The sequence below is a fragment of the Alnus glutinosa genome, chromosome 10 (assembly GCF_958979055.1).
Source record: "Alnus glutinosa chromosome 10, dhAlnGlut1.1, whole genome shotgun sequence".
NCBI classification, from domain to species: domain Eukaryota; kingdom Viridiplantae; phylum Streptophyta; class Magnoliopsida; order Fagales; family Betulaceae; genus Alnus; species Alnus glutinosa.
This window is the reverse complement of record NC_084895.1, coordinates 8,596,413-8,611,881: the sequence shown is the minus strand read 5'-3', so window position 1 is coordinate 8,611,881 and position 15,469 is coordinate 8,596,413. Positions and strand designations below refer to the sequence as shown.

At 35.6% G+C, this 15,469-nt stretch overlaps 1 protein-coding gene and 1 non-coding gene across 2 annotated transcripts; one reads left to right on the top strand and one right to left on the bottom strand.

Annotated features, from left to right (window-relative positions):
- The first annotated feature begins 258 nt into the window (after positions 1-258).
- On the top strand, positions 259-5,949 carry LOC133879904 (asparagine--tRNA ligase, cytoplasmic 2). The gene is made up of 8 exons (XM_062318718.1): positions 259-948; positions 1,874-2,110; positions 2,721-3,299; positions 4,597-4,782; positions 4,882-4,946; positions 5,048-5,177; positions 5,304-5,362; positions 5,530-5,949. Exons 1-8 carry the CDS (start codon positions 514-516, stop codon positions 5,711-5,713), a joined length of 1,875 nt encoding a protein of 624 aa, XP_062174702.1. The 5' UTR covers positions 259-513; the 3' UTR covers positions 5,714-5,949.
- Positions 5,950-10,242: 4,293 nt separating this feature from the next.
- LOC133880799 (small nucleolar RNA R71) lies at positions 10,243-10,349 on the bottom strand. Its single transcript, XR_009902415.1, has one exon. It is a non-coding gene; the product is annotated as a small nucleolar RNA R71 (small nucleolar RNA).
- Between the last annotated feature and the right edge of the window lie 5,120 nt (positions 10,350-15,469).

The following is a 15,469-nucleotide window of genomic DNA, read 5'->3' as shown; positions in this document are numbered from 1 at the left end:
CAGAAAAAATTAAAAAAATTAAAGAGAATAAAGAGAGAGACAAGGTTGAGTGCATAACTTACGTCCACCTAATAAAGTTCTAAAAACTCTACATTTTGCTATTTCACTTAATATTTTCAGAATATAAAAAAGCTCTTTCTCAAAAAAAAAAAAAAAAAAAAAGCTCTTATTTTTATTAAAACAAAATAATTATCTGATAAAGAATAATTAGCACATCTCCCATTGTAGAACCAAATACAACCCGCATCACTTACCAATGTTGTTGGGTTACCGTTGTCCCACCTTCGAAGAAAACAAAAACCAAAGATCTCGTCTTCCCCTGTCTTTCTAATTTACCGAAACCAAAACTGGGAAACAATCCCTTTCCTTCCCTCCAACCTCTCCCTCCTCAGCATTGCTTCCCAAGGAAAGCATCCAGTCTCTCCTCTATATCACCAACCACCATGTCCCTTCCGGAAACCCACCATCCATATTCTTCTCTTTCTTTTCTTCTCTCTCTTTTCTCACTTCGAAATGGCAACGGAACTAGCTGGGGTCGCCGTTCCGATGGACGTGACTCGTTTCAAGTACTCGAACCGGGTGGTCTTGAAAACTATTCTGGGAAGCCGAGATGGCGGGCTGGTATTTGTTGGTAAGAGAGTTGTGATAGGAGGGTGGGTGAGGTCTTCTAAGGTGGGGACGATAGAGCCTGGGACGCCGCCTCTGCCACCGCCAAAAGCCGATGAAAGGGTTGCTCAAACGGGGTCCAAAGATGTGACCTGTGTGGAAATTCTTCAGTCTCGGATACCCTTTATCAGGTCGATTATGAAAGTTTTGGGTGGTGGGAATTACCATCCTCGCGAAAAGTTGGAGCAAGTGGTTTCTAGGCCACCTCCACCTCCACCTCCACCCCAGCCTTCGATTGCTTTGTTGCAAGTTAGTGATGGTTCATGTGTTGCATGTCTTCAGGTACTTCAACCTTTTTCTCTCTTTTGCTTGTGATATACCAACTGTTCCTATTTTGCTGTGATCAAATATAGTGAATATATATCAATCATTATTCTTCTTTAGGTAATCTTCAGTTTTTATGTTTCCTTCTTGCAATGCATCCTCAATGCTTGTTGATATGCATGATGATTAATGGGATTGTAAAATCCTCTTGAAAGTATGCAAGTTTAAATTATAGCCAACTGTATGATTTGAAGACAGTACATACAATAAACAAAAAACATTTACAAGATTCTACATGTTTGAGTAGAAACAATACCTGCCAAAATATATGGTATGACTCTATCGCCCAGGGTCGCAGACCCAAAGGGCCCAAAGTCCTTTACTTTCTACTTTACACTCTGAAACCCACAGTTTTTGAGGTATTAAAATTCAAAATTTTTTCATTTCTTTCAAATTTTGGATGAGACTGGATATTTAATAAAGGCACATCTATCATAATGCGTTTAAGTCATTTTGTTTTCTTATGACACTAGATAGCACGGAGTGGAAAAGGTTTAGCATCCGTTTGGATTTGTAATTTCAAAAAGTGTTATTTAAAAATAGTGATTTTAAAATGTGCGATTTGAAAATATCATTTTTAAAAAAACGCAGTTAAGCCTTTGGCGAAATTGCAGTTTGGCCTTTAAAATCACATGTTAGCTTTTAAAGTTCTGCGTTTTAAAAAAAGCACCCCTTACCGGCAATTTGAAAAAGCAGTTTTCTACGTTTTCAAATTGCAATTTTTTAAAAACGCAATTCCCAAACGGTTCATTTTCTGTGATTTGGTTTAAAATCGCACTTTTTATCTACGAAATCATAATCCCAAACGCACCCTTAATTGAGTTGAGTTATGTACCAGCTCTTAGATTATATACCATCTTTCTGACAGATTAAAATCTCTCAGGTTGTTGTAGCTGCTGCCGGAGATCCCATCAACCAGCTCCTGCCTACTGGAACTAGTATTCTGGTGGAAGGTATTTTGGTGAAGCCATCAGTACAGGGAAAACATGTCATCGAGCTTAAAGCAGAGAAAGTTCTTCATACAGGGACAGTTGAACATGATAAGTATCCATTATCAAAGAAAAAATTACCATTTGATATGTTAAGGGATTGTTCTCAGTTCCGACCTCGGACAACTACGGTAAACTGAATCCCTTTACAATTTTATTGTATTTATTTTACTTGTTTCTGGCTAGTCCTTGGTGTTAAGCATCGATACTTTTGAAGCTGTGATACATAGTTCCAAGCAAGTTTAGATGTAGCAAAATTTTACAGTATTTATTCATAATTTCTGCTGCGTGTCGAGATAATTTATGTTTGACCAATATGGGTCCATCTATCATCGCATTTGGACCATACCATAAACAGAACTTCCAGCAACTTAGAGCGAATTATGCCATAAATCTTATTGTAGTATGCATTCCTAATATACTTTTCCAGTTCTACATGTTTGAAGTGATATCAGAATGCTTTCAATGCTTCATAGGCTATCCAGGAAAGTAAATGATAACAACTCTTAACTATATTCAGATATGGGAATTGAATTAGTACCTTTAAGTTACCACTTCTAGGGAATAGGATGTGCTAATGAGCCTGTTTTGTCCTTTTTCATGCAAATTCTTCAGTAACACAGCTTGTTAAATATTTTTACCCTTATTAAAGAGTTCACTCTTGCAATATTGTCTTCTATCACAACAATCAGAGCCAATTCATTTTTTTGTACTTTATTTGACATGTTTCACGCTATCCAGGTGGCGTCTGTTACAAGAATTAGTAATGCCCTGACTTTTGCAAGTCATACATTCTTCCAAAACCATGGGTTCCTTTACATGCAAGTACCCATTATCACGACCACAGACAGTGAAGGGTTTACTGAAAAATTCGTAGCTACGACTCTTTTTGGCAAAGTAGGTAAAATGGAGAAGTCGAATGCCATTACTGAAACTGAAGGCATTAGCCTTGAAGTTATGAAGTCTGCTGTAAAGGAGAAGAGTAATCTTGTTGAAGAACTAAAGAGAAGTGAAAGCAATAGGGAAGCACTGGCTGCCGCACTTCAGGATTTAAGGAAAACAAATGAACTAGCATCACAGTTAGAAGCAAAAGAAAAGTCAAAACCAGGAACTTCACTAAAGGCTGAGAGAGTTAACTTTTCCGAAGATTTCTTCTCCTGTCAAACTTATCTGACTGTTTCTGGTCGCCTGCACCTGGAGAGCTATGCATGCGCCCTTGGAAATGTTTACTCAGTTGGACCCAGATTTCAGGCAGATTGTGCAAAACCTGTGGCAGAGATGTCAATGATTGAGATTGAAATAGCTTTTTCACAGTTAGAGGTATAAGCTAGTTTATTCCGGTATTTTTAAGTATTCCAATTGAGCACATTATATATGCCTGTCAAATCTAGTTTATAGGTTAAGCAACAGTTTTGAAAATTTATTCAGTGTATCCTTCCTAGAACCACAGGTTGGGGATTTGGAGGTAATTTGAATTTTATGACTTTTCCTGAGGCTGGAAATTTTATATAGTGATAGTTGAGAAAGAGGAGAATATATTTTATAGAAGCATATGAGGACCTTTGATTTTGATGTCAGATAGAACTGGGAAGCATGATAGATGTGAATTATTTTTCTATCTTTATCTATTAAATGGTTAATTAGAATAGTTCCCCTATATTGCTGGTCAATCTCTTCAAATGGGTCAGTGGAATCTTTATGCGCAAAACCCTGATTCTATTCTTGACAAATTAGAATATGATATACTGTTGAAGTCATGTGAAACTGTGATATGAGGATGTTGGGCAAAGTCGGCTTCTTAGTAGGTGAACTCTGAAACAAATCAAAGTATTCCAGCCAATTTTTGTAAGATAATAGAATCAAAAAGCAGATTTTTATTTTTTATTTTTTTATGAATAAATCAAACAGAAGGAAATAAAATACCTAAGGGAGAAAAGAATCACGGAAAAGTTCCATTTGCTCATGCAGACTGAAAGAGGAGACAATAATCCTTCATATTGTGTCGAACTGACCCACTCTAAGGATTTTGATTTTGATTTATTTCCCTCATGCCCAATTCACTGTTTCACAATGAAGTGATTCTCATCATTTAGCATTTATACCAGCTAATAACTATTACAGAAGGCCTTGATACTTCCACTTGGATCTCGATGCCACATTGTGAACTTCACTGTTCAGTGAGGGCCTAGGAGTTAGTTTCACAATTAAGATTTTCCTTCATATTTATTACCACTGCTGCATGCATGATTTTATAAATTTTTCTTCGCATGAAAGAAAATGAGTATACAACATTCAGTGACTCTTGAAAATTAAGTTTCAACTTCCAGGTCATTCGTCAAGTTTGGTTTAATATTATTGTATGTCTCCTTAATATTGCCTTTCTAAAATTTGTTTCATCTTGTTAATCTGCACTTCAATTCCGTAGAGAATAGTGACTAACTGATTATACCCTTTTCCCATAACCTGCCTTGTTACGACAATATCATGTGTTTAATTTGGAGTCAAACATGTTTCCGTACTTGCTGAGTATAATCATGTGTTTTATATTCTTTCTCATAAGCTGATGGCGAACTTCATTTTTTTTTTTTCTGATATTAAATATGTGAGGAATTTTCAGGATGCAATGAGCTGTGCAGATGACCTTTTCAAGTTCCTCTGCAAATGGGTTTTGGATAACTGTTCTGATGATATGCAATTTCTTTCAAAACGAATTGACCAAACCTGCATTGATCGTCTTCGGTCAATGATATCAAGTACAGTTGAAAAGGTCTCCTACACTGAAGCAGTGGACGTTTTAAAAAAGGTATATCATGCTATGAGTTCCTTCACATATCATTCTGACAACCATTTTCACCTAGAACAATTTTTACCTTTTAAATATTTTTGATCATTTCTTTCCCAGGTCACAGATAAGAACTTTGAAACGAAACTTGAGTGGGGTGCTGCTCTAGCTTCAGAGCATCTAAGGTATACCAATTTTTTAATAATTGGACATGAGAATGTCTGAAAGGTAGGAAATGAGACCTCTGCATGTAGTAAGTGCTTACCTTTTTTTCATGCCTTAACAGTTATTTGGTGGAGGATTTCCACAAGAAGCCTGTAATAATATACAATTATCCGAAACAAGTTAAGCCTTTTTATGCACGCTTGAATGATGACGGAAAGACAGTCAGAGCATTTGATATGGTTGTACCAAAGGTGAGCTAAAATGGGTTTGTCTGTGTCTTTTAGACAGTGAAGTGCCTTTTCAGTGAGGTTTCCTATCTGTATAAATCCAAGTTTTGATTTAGGCTGGTGTTAAAGCTGGGCAAAATTTCTATGCAGGCTGGAACAGTAATTTCAGGTAGCCAAAATGAGGAGCGTTTCGACATTTTAGGTTCAAGGTACTGACTTTCTACTTTACCCCTCTCTAGCCATTTGTCAGGGCATTATACCTAGTAGTTTCATTGTATCAGATGTCGTTGAAGTTGACAACTGGATCAACAAATCAAAAAAATGATGAATAAAGGAATTGGAGTTGACATCTTTTCTCACTGTCTTTTGTTGACAGAATAAAGGAATTGGAGTTGCCAAGAGAGCAGTACGAGTGGTACTTAGATCTTCGCAGGCATGGAACAGTCGAGCACTCTGGATTCAGTCTTAGCTTTGACCATGTGCTCCTCTTTGCCACTGGGCTGACTCATGTTAGAGATGTTATCCCTTTTCCCAGAAGTTATGGTAAAGCCTACCCCTAATCAGGTTTAAGGAAAGAATCTGGCTTCAGAAATGAAGACGTCCCACATCCAACTGCCCCAGTATCAGTACAGAGTGGAAAATGTCTAAACATATATGGTATACATATCCAAGAAGAGTCTCCCATATGCAGGAGTTTATCCATGAGCCCTTCTATGCTGAGTTGATCACATGAATAAGTAAAATGTATATGACGAAAATTTATGATACAAAGGGGAATAATACTCAAGTTTGCACCTCTCTTTTTTTCTTTTTTCTTTTCAACATTGTTGCCTGCAAGTATAATCTCTAATACACTTGCATTGAAAGGATTCTACTTCTGTAAGTTATGACAGTCGCAGCATGACAATGCCAAGTACTTGTGGAAAAACCATAAAAGTATATTACCACTTTTAGGTTTCAAATCTTTATTTATTTTCTCAGTTTGGTTGGTAGGGCTTTAAATGAATCATATAAGCCATTCAAGCTACCCTTGTATAAGCTCCACTTGAGCTCATTTCATTTAATAAATGAGTCGAGCTCCAATAATAATTGCTCGAATTAAACGAGCTAAACTCAGATAAACTCGACTCCATTCGGTTTAAGTTCGTGAACCATATTCGTATAAATTTGACTCAACTCGTTAAGCTCATTAAATGCTCATTTATACATAAATATATTAACATTATGTATACATACATACTATGCTACTTACACACACACACACACACACACACACAATAAAATATTAACTTAAGAACAAAATACTATCATAATACATAACTAAACTATGTTAGTGTATACACATATACTAACATATGCACATTGTCATATCCATGCGTTTATGTATATTTATATAAAATAATTAATATGTATATAATAACATAATACTACTAATAAGTGTCAAATGTTGCACATTCAAGCCCCTTAACTCGCATATATTAATTGCTTAACGTTGATAATTGTTTAATTTTGTTTTGTTTTCATGTTTCGGGCTTTATATGATAGATACAAGAATTCCATGAAAATCGGGCTTAAAAGGACACTTTGAAAGCATGTTGAAGGCCCTGGGATTGAGTGCCCCACTAGCTAGGCTCGAGCGCACCTACGCTCGACTACATCAATACCTAAGCTTGAGCGTACTTCCCTTCGGCTCGAGCGCATGCGGGCGTACAGTACAATTCAGTAGTCTTTTTCCACCATGGATTGAGAATTCAAGAAAGGAAAGAGTTGTCCTTCTCCCATTTGGACTAGGAGATTAATTTACGATTTTTGTAGGATTCCTAGGACTTCTAGACCTCCTATAATATCTATAAATATGCCTCAAAACATTGAAAAAAAACACACTGCTACCTATAGCCAATTCAGTAAAATACTTCTTGAAGGGTTAAAGAGTTTAAGAGGAGTAAACATGGCAGGAGGCCATCTCAGCAGCATCATGAACAACTAAAACCCTTCGTAGGCTATTGATGTAGCCCTAACCAAGCACAATGGTTTGATTGTATCTTAATTTAGAGAATTTTAATTTATGCATGTTGGTTGTATAATTATGAGAATTGCTACAATTTAATATTGTTTTTAATATTTTAATGCAATTGTTCTTAAATTCAAAATCAATATTAGTGAAATTCTTCTCTTGTCTTAAAAAGCTTTTTAACCTTTATTAAACTCAAATCATTTTTATTTTCTGTGATTATGAGTATTGTGAGTTTTAAAATACTCATATGCGTATGAATCGTTTGCAATATAGTGTATGTGCAAGTGCGAGGTCGAATCCACAGAGAATTGTGTTGCGAAAATTAATTTCTCTTTAAACTAATTCTATTTCAACCTAGTTCTAATTTTTGGGGTTTTCTCATGTAAATTAAATAACTAAATAAAACTAAATTAAAAACAATAGATAAAATGCACTAAGGTTTTAGAATCCACTTCGCCAAATCAAACAACACATTCTTGTATTTTATTAATACACCTGATAAATGACTAAGCCCTATTCATTGTTCAAGGTTCCGTAAAAATTATATTAAATCATTCAATGAATCCAACTCAATAACAAATCACAACGAATATCCAATTGAAATCAAATCATCAAACGTATCCGTTTGATAAACAAATCACAATGGATATTCTCTTTCAAATTAAATGATTCGATATATCCATCGGTTGAAACACATTGAATATCCAACTTTTAATAAATAATCATTCAATTAAACGACATAAATCAATTAATTGAATATTGGACTTGAACAATTATTTTGATAAACATCGGGATTGCATAAAATAAAATAACAAGAAAGAAATTGTTATCAATGGCAATATTTCATCTTCAACCTTAGTTGAAGATTTAGCCTCTCATGGCTAAATATTTAACATGTAACTTTAACTGACATCATAAACATTGATAGACTTACCAAAAAAAAAAAAAAGGAAGAAGAAGAAGAAGAAGAAGATATCAGTGTAAGAAGAAGACACACCAAACTGCTAGGAGGAGAAACATGAATGCGCTTTGCCTCACTCACGCGCCTCTCAGGTTTACAAAAGAAAAGCAAGCTTTTTATTGGGTGCTGCTAGGGTTAGAAAAAGAAACCAAATGATGCCTCTACCCTTGTGTAAAAAAAACATCTTTGCTTTCTTTGCTCAGTTCACGTACACAAGACTTCATTTTTTTTTTCTTTCTTTTTTTCCTTGTAGGTCCCACGAAACAGCAAGCTTGGCTTTCCTCAATTTTTTTCTTCTTCTTTCATTTTTTTTTTTGGTCCTACAATTAACAGTAAACTTCTTGGCTTTCTTCAATTTTCCTCTCTTTTTGGTCTTCTACAAAATATCTCATTCCTTTTTATTTCCTTTTTTATTTTTTATTTTTTATTTTTTTGTAATTCCACATAAATACCGTCATTTTCTCTCAATGACTTACAAATACTAAAACACTAAAACTAACAAAAAAATTAGAAAATAACAAAGCTAAAGATTTGACAAATGCAAATTAAGGGGTCCAAATATACAATATTTAGCATTCATCAATGAGAATGATGATTATACAACAGGTTTAATTGACATATGATCAAGATGATTAGTTATGTCATACCTAGGGAAGACGAATTGTACTACACCCTAGTTTAGTGTAATTTAGGTAGAAGGTTCATGCCGGCCGATGATGAGTTATACTATTCCATTGATGTATGTATCCTATTAAAGAATTAGAAAATCCATACCAAGGGAAGACGGGTCGTACCGCATCTTAGTGGTGAGGTGGAGGGTCCCTGCCAACCGAAGATAGATTATACTTATTCATTAATAAGGTAATTTCTTGTTTATTTATAACATGCATAGAATAAATTTCTCTGATTAAATATGATTAACCATTGATGTGTTGATAGTGGTGAAGTCAATACTCTACTCTCACTCTCTCTCTCTCTCTCTCTCTCTCTTACATTTCAATTTTCTTTTGCATTTATTTTATGTACTTTAGTCAACAACAAAATCAATAATATTTTCTCTCTCCCTCTCTTACATTTCAATTTTCTTTTGCATTTATGTTATGCACTTTAGTCAACAACAAAATTAATAATATTTTCTTAAGTTATTTTTAATCTTCATAAACTTGATAACAACAGCCCTGCAGTCCTTGAGGTTCGACACCCTCTCTATAGCCTTATCCTACAATGATTCATTCTATTGCGAGTGATAATTTTTATTGATATGTTTTTTCTTTAAAAAACGATTCATCAATTTTCGGTGTCGTTGCCGAGGACTGCTTAACAATTGCGTTATTAAGTTTTAAAGATTAAATCTAGCTTAAGTATTGTTTTGTTTCTCTTTATTCTTAATTTTGATTTTTGATTTTGTTTTTGTTTTTTTTTTTTTTTTTGTTTTTTTTTTTTGGTTTTTTTTGGTTTTTTTTTTTTTTTTCACTCAGGTCCAAAGCACCCAAGTGTTCCAGCAGTTTGCGATTGAGTGCATCATACATGTGCTCAAGCCCTTATCTGCAGATAGTATGCTCGAGTGCACTCTAAATTGAGATTGAGCACACCAGCAACAATTTGCCTAATTCCAGCAGCTGCAGCACCTAAATTCCAGCACTCCTACTGGCCTTTTGTGAGCTCTTTAGTTTATGTTTTATTTTATTTTCTTTTAGTTTATATTCGAAGTTGAGGAAAAGATGGCAGAAGTACGTGAAGAGAATCAGCCCGAGCGAAAGCTGATGAAAAGTTCCTTCATACAACAAAATTTAAACTAGTCATCATGTATTGCTTTCCAGCTAAATGTGCAAAGCAATTTTAATTTATCTCATCACCTGCTCAATATGGTTCCACACTATAGAGGCAGACCTACGGAGGATCCTTGTCTACACATTTGGGACTTCTTTGATCTTTGTAAAACGCAAAACATCCGTGGCTGAAATGCGGAAGGAATCAGGTTAATTCTCTTTCTTTTTTCCTTGAAAGATAATGCTAAGCTGTGGTTGATTTCCTTGGCTGCAAGATCTATTCACAATTGGGAGGAGTTGGCCACAAAGTTCTTAAAAAAGTTCTTCCCAGCCTAAAGGACTAGGCAATTAAGGAGAGAGATTCAAACCTTCCAACAAAAAGATGGAGACTTATTCTTTGAGGTGTGGGAGCACTTCAATGAGCTACTTCTAAAATGCCCACATCATAACCTATCTCAAGATGATCAAGTACAAGCCTTTTATGAAGGTTTAAATGATTCTAACAAAAGTCTTGTAGATTTAGCTTGTGGAGGAGTGCTCATGAAGAAGAATAGCGGGGAGGCCATAGAATTCTTTGAGACTTTAAGTTAGAACTCCCAGCAATTCTCATCCCGAGGGAGGCAAGGACTCAAAGGAACGGGCATATATGAAGTGAATATAAATCGCGGAGTTCAAACTTAAATGGCTACTATGGAGAGAAAGCTGGATATGCTAGTGAAAGCCTTGACTACTCATAAAATCTCTCACATTCAACAGATTGCACAAGTTGAAGTATGTGCCATATATTCCCATTCTGACCACACCACTGAGACTTGCCCCATGACTTCATTTACAGATCAGGAGCAAGCGAACTATGTGGGACAGAATAACTATCCTCTGAAAAACAATCCATACTCTAACACTTTTGCAATGTGGTGAAACCACCCCAATCTTTCATGGAGTAACAATTAGAATATAACACCTACAACACCAAAGACCGAAGGTCTTTTTGAAGTCAATGCAACATTCTATCGTCCAGGTAATGATCCGTACTCCAATACTTATAACCTGGGGTGGAGAAATCATCCAGACTTCTCATGGGAGGCTCAAGCTTCAGGTAACTCAGCCTTAGGAGTGCACAATCAAGCTCCATATAACAGGCAGCCCTACCAACCTTCTTCCACATATCGGCCTCCACAACAGCAATCTCAGGCTGCACCATCTCCTTAGTCAAATTCTGACATTCAAGATTAGACGTTGAAACTTCTGAGCAAGATCAATCAAAAAGTGGATTCTCATAGTCAGAAAATGATCTCTCATAGTTAGACAATTAAATCCCACTCTCAAGCTATTGCCAAAATCGAGATCCAGTTGGGACAGATAGCTAATACCCTCAACAGAAGGGAAGATGGGAAAGTTCCAAGTAAGACGATGGCCAACCCAAAAGGACATTACACGATAGAAGAAGTTACTTCATATCACCAACAAGTGCTAGCCATCGCCACATTGCGAAGTGGAAGAAGGGTTGACAATCATGTGCAAGAAAAGAAGGGTGAGCAAATAGAGACTCCACAGAATCTGTAGAAGGGGTGCAAGTAATAACTAAGGCTTCTTCTTCATCCACTCCCACTCCTGAGATACCATATGAGCCTGGGGCCCCTTCCAGAATGTCTCAAGGCACCTTCTCACTTTAGGAAGCAAGAAGAGAAAATATAAGATATGATGGAGGTTTTCCAACAGGTGAAAATCAACCTCCCACTCCTTAATGCCATCAAGCAAGTACCTGCGTATGCCAAAATTCCTCAAAGATTTGTGTACTCAAAAGCAACAGACAAGGGTCCACACTCTGAAGAAGGTATTTCTCATTGAGCAAATTAGTTCTATCCTTCAGCACAATATTCCTCCCAAGTTCTAGGACCCTGGTGCTCCCACCATCTCATGCATTATTGGGAGCCACAAGATTGATAAAGCCCTCATTGATTTAGGAGCTAGAGTGAATCTACTGCCTTACTCAGTTTATTTACAGATCAGTTTGGGGGAATTAAAGCCCACACCTATTATCTTGCAATTGGCTGATAGATCCACCAAGAAATAGTGGGGAATCATCGAGGATGTTATCATTCAGGTTGACGATTTTTATTTCCCCGTCGACTTCATCGTTCTTGATACTAAACCGGTAGCCAATCCCTCAAAGCTGATCCCTATAATCCGCAGTCGTCCTTTCTTAACTACGGCTAATGCAAACATAAACTATAGGACTAGAATTGTGAAGATCAGGTTTAGGAATCTGAAGGTAAAATTGAACATCTTCCATACGTTCCAGCAACCACTGGATAAAGCTTAGTGTCTATTTCTAGACTCAATAGAGGACTTGGTTGCAGAGGCCTCTCTTTGCATTACAAAAGATCCCTTTGTGGCCAGTATGACACACATCAAGGTGGATAATTATGATACAGGGCAAAACACAAGCCATGCAAATTCCTGGCTTCACACTACTGCCAAACTTGACGTTCCTCCACTGGCCATACCAAGAATGTTTCAACTACTGCTTCTAGGTAACATTCTCTCACAATGGTCCAAGAAGGTAAACAACAGAGTTACTAGGGGCAACGATTGCAGCCCTACATAGAGGACATTGCACAGAATGGAGATGCCACTTCCATCCACTTGACGGATTCCGTCTACTTGGACTAGATGAGTCTTTTTCACTTTTCCTCTATATATTATTTTTTATTTCTTTATAGATCTGGCTTGTCTGGATGAAGATGTTAAACTTAACGCTAATAGGAGGCAGCCCACTTTATTTTCATCTTTTTATTATTATTTTTTTCTTACTAACACTTCTCATGTTCATTTTCATGATGCTTATTTTTATTACACAGTTGGAGTAGTGCTTTGTTTTTCAGGACAAGCGTTCTTGCGTCAAAGTTTGGGGCAATGCAACCAGCCCCACCTTTTTCTATCCACCTGGTATTGCATCTTTATTTATACATTGGGGACAATGTATCGTTTAAGTTTGAGGGTAGGTAAACGATTTTGATGTCCTGTTATAGATATTGTGACTACCTGATCATGTTATTTCTAAAAACTTGGTTGAACTTTAATTTTGATTTGTATTTCATTGGTAAGCTTAACATGATGAACACATGATCACTTGACTAAGAAATTTAGTGTTTTGTTATTTTCTTTGGCAGCATGAGATATTACCTATTTCAATTTAATTATCACAAGCACACTAGCATGTAGTCTGTGGGGTATGAAATTTGAAATCAGTTATGTCTGTTGTAAATATCTTGGATGTAGTTGGACAACTTATTGGAGGAATAACCTTTGCGTGCGCGCGTGCACGCACACACACACACACACACACACACACACACACACACATATATATATATATATATATAACTGTCAAAAAATAATATTGATCACTTTGAGCTTTTACTGAGTAATTGAACTTCTTACCTCATTAAGCATTAAGTGTTCATGTCAAAAGGTGAAAGTTTTCTTTGATTGATACCGTGGCTAGTTTAGATTCGTAGCCTTTTTTACTTGAGTTAGCAAGCCCTTTGGGGTGTCTTTACATCTAATGCCCTAAAACCATATGGTCTGGGAGTCATTGGCTTCAAGCTTGATATATGGGTCAATTAGAAAGCTTAAGGGAGCTAAGCACTGCACAACCTGGATAAAAAATAAAAAAAAAATAAAAAATAAAAAAATAAAAAGAAAATATTCCTTAGTTGTTTTATCTAATGGGGAGTACAACCAATTTTGAGTATTGAACCATTCATGATTGAGATTACTTTTTGAAACCTCATGAATATGTGTTAAGATCACTTTACACTAATTGAATCTTGTGATATCTCACAATGCTATATTAATAGCTTGATTTTTATTTCCCTAAAATTATGAAGCTGGTGTTTATTTTGTTAAGCTTGTTAATGAATGAGAATGATTGTTTTTGTGACACTTCAATCTTATGGATAACATGATCTTGCATAATGTTTGTGGGTATCATTTCTAGCAAACCCTCACGAGACTTTACTCGTCCACTAGGGAGTCCTAGGGGTTGAAAAGGTTTGTTGCATATACTAAATGCAATCGTACATCTCACAAAAGAAGGATTTATCTTGTTGTATTTTAGTTTATTTTCTATTTTGTATTGCTAAAGAATGAATTATACTCTTCTGTCCAACAGCGAACCTGGGGGTGTGATAAGCGTCGAATGTTGCATATTCAAACCCCTTAACTCGCATATGCTAATTCATTAACGTTGTTATTTGTTTAATTTTGTTTTGTTTTCATGTTTCAGGGCTTTATACAACTTAGGTATGTAACTTCAGTCTGAAGGGATTGGATGATTTTAATTTCTTTTTTAGTTTCAATTAGTTCTAAATTACAATTTCAATGTATGGATTTCTTTCTTTTTTTCTTTTTTCTTTTTTTTTTCCACATTTCAAGTGACAAAGTCATGGGCTATCATACAGTTTTTGCCTCTTTGCCTTCGTGACTTGATTTTTTCAAATCTGCAAGCTACAAACCCTATTAGAAAAATATCAAGCCTGAGTTTTTTTTTAAAAAAAAACTTGTAATCTATTATGCTTTGTTTGAGTAACTGACTTCTTTAAATTGAAACTTCTATGGTCTTTATTAGTTGAAAAAACATAATCTCAATTTTTCCTAGTTGTTTGAGGTTAGTTAACAGCCCTAGAATATAACATGCTCTTTGTAAGTTAACATTCCATAATCTGTCATTTTGTTAGAGTTTTTTTTATAAAATCTACCATGATCTTTGTTAGTTAACAAAATATAATCTACATTTTACCATGGTGTTTGAGGTTAGTTAATAGCCCTAGAATATAACATGCTCTTTGTTAGTTAACATTCTATAATCTGACATTTTGTTTTTTAGTTAACAAAACATAATCTGCCATGTTGTTTGAGGTTAGTTAACAGCCATATAATCTAATCCATTGTTTTTAATAGCCCTATAGTCTAATCTCTTTGTTAGTTAACAAACCTAAATCTGCAATGCTCTTTAGTTAACAACTCTAGTTTTGTTAGAAAATTTTATGTTTTAGAACTTATAATAATTATGGATAACATAAGTCTACCTATAGAAGTCAATAATGTTGACTTAAGTGATGATACAATTACTGCCTCCCCTTCCACTGGACTTAGGTGATGATACAATTATGGGTACTCCTTCTGCTGATCCTCTAACTTTGGGTACTCCATCTACTGATGGTGATATTGGGAATAATGCATATGAAAAGAAGCAAAGGCAAAAGACTTTTAAAGTTTGGGATGCCTTTTCTGCTATTGAAGTTGGTGGTGCAATAAAAATCAGTGTAATTGGTGTAAAATGTTGTTTGCCGTTTCCAGATCAAGTTCTACCTCAACACTTGGTAGGCATTTGAGTGCTTGTGTCAAATATGTGGAGTTCAACAACAACAAGAAGCAAAATACCCTGACCTTTGATCCTCGTGAGATGGGTGGGGTGGGAAGCTTGTTAAATTTTTCTATTAATGAGAAGAAGGCTAAAGAACTTGCTGTCCACATGGTGCTCTTCCATGAATATCCTTTTAATATG

Bases quoted from the DNA above. Each gene is read 5' to 3' on its own strand.
- LOC133879904 (XM_062318718.1), top strand. From the start codon at position 514: ATGGCAACGGAACTAGCTGGGGTCGCCGTTCCGATGGACGTGACTCGT. The intron at 949-1,873 runs GTACTTCAACCT...AAAATCTCTCAG, and splicing joins CATGTGTTGCATGTCTTCAG to GTTGTTGTAGCTGCTGCCGG. The intron at 4,783-4,881 runs GTATATCATGCT...TTTCTTTCCCAG, and splicing joins CAGTGGACGTTTTAAAAAAG to GTCACAGATAAGAACTTTGA.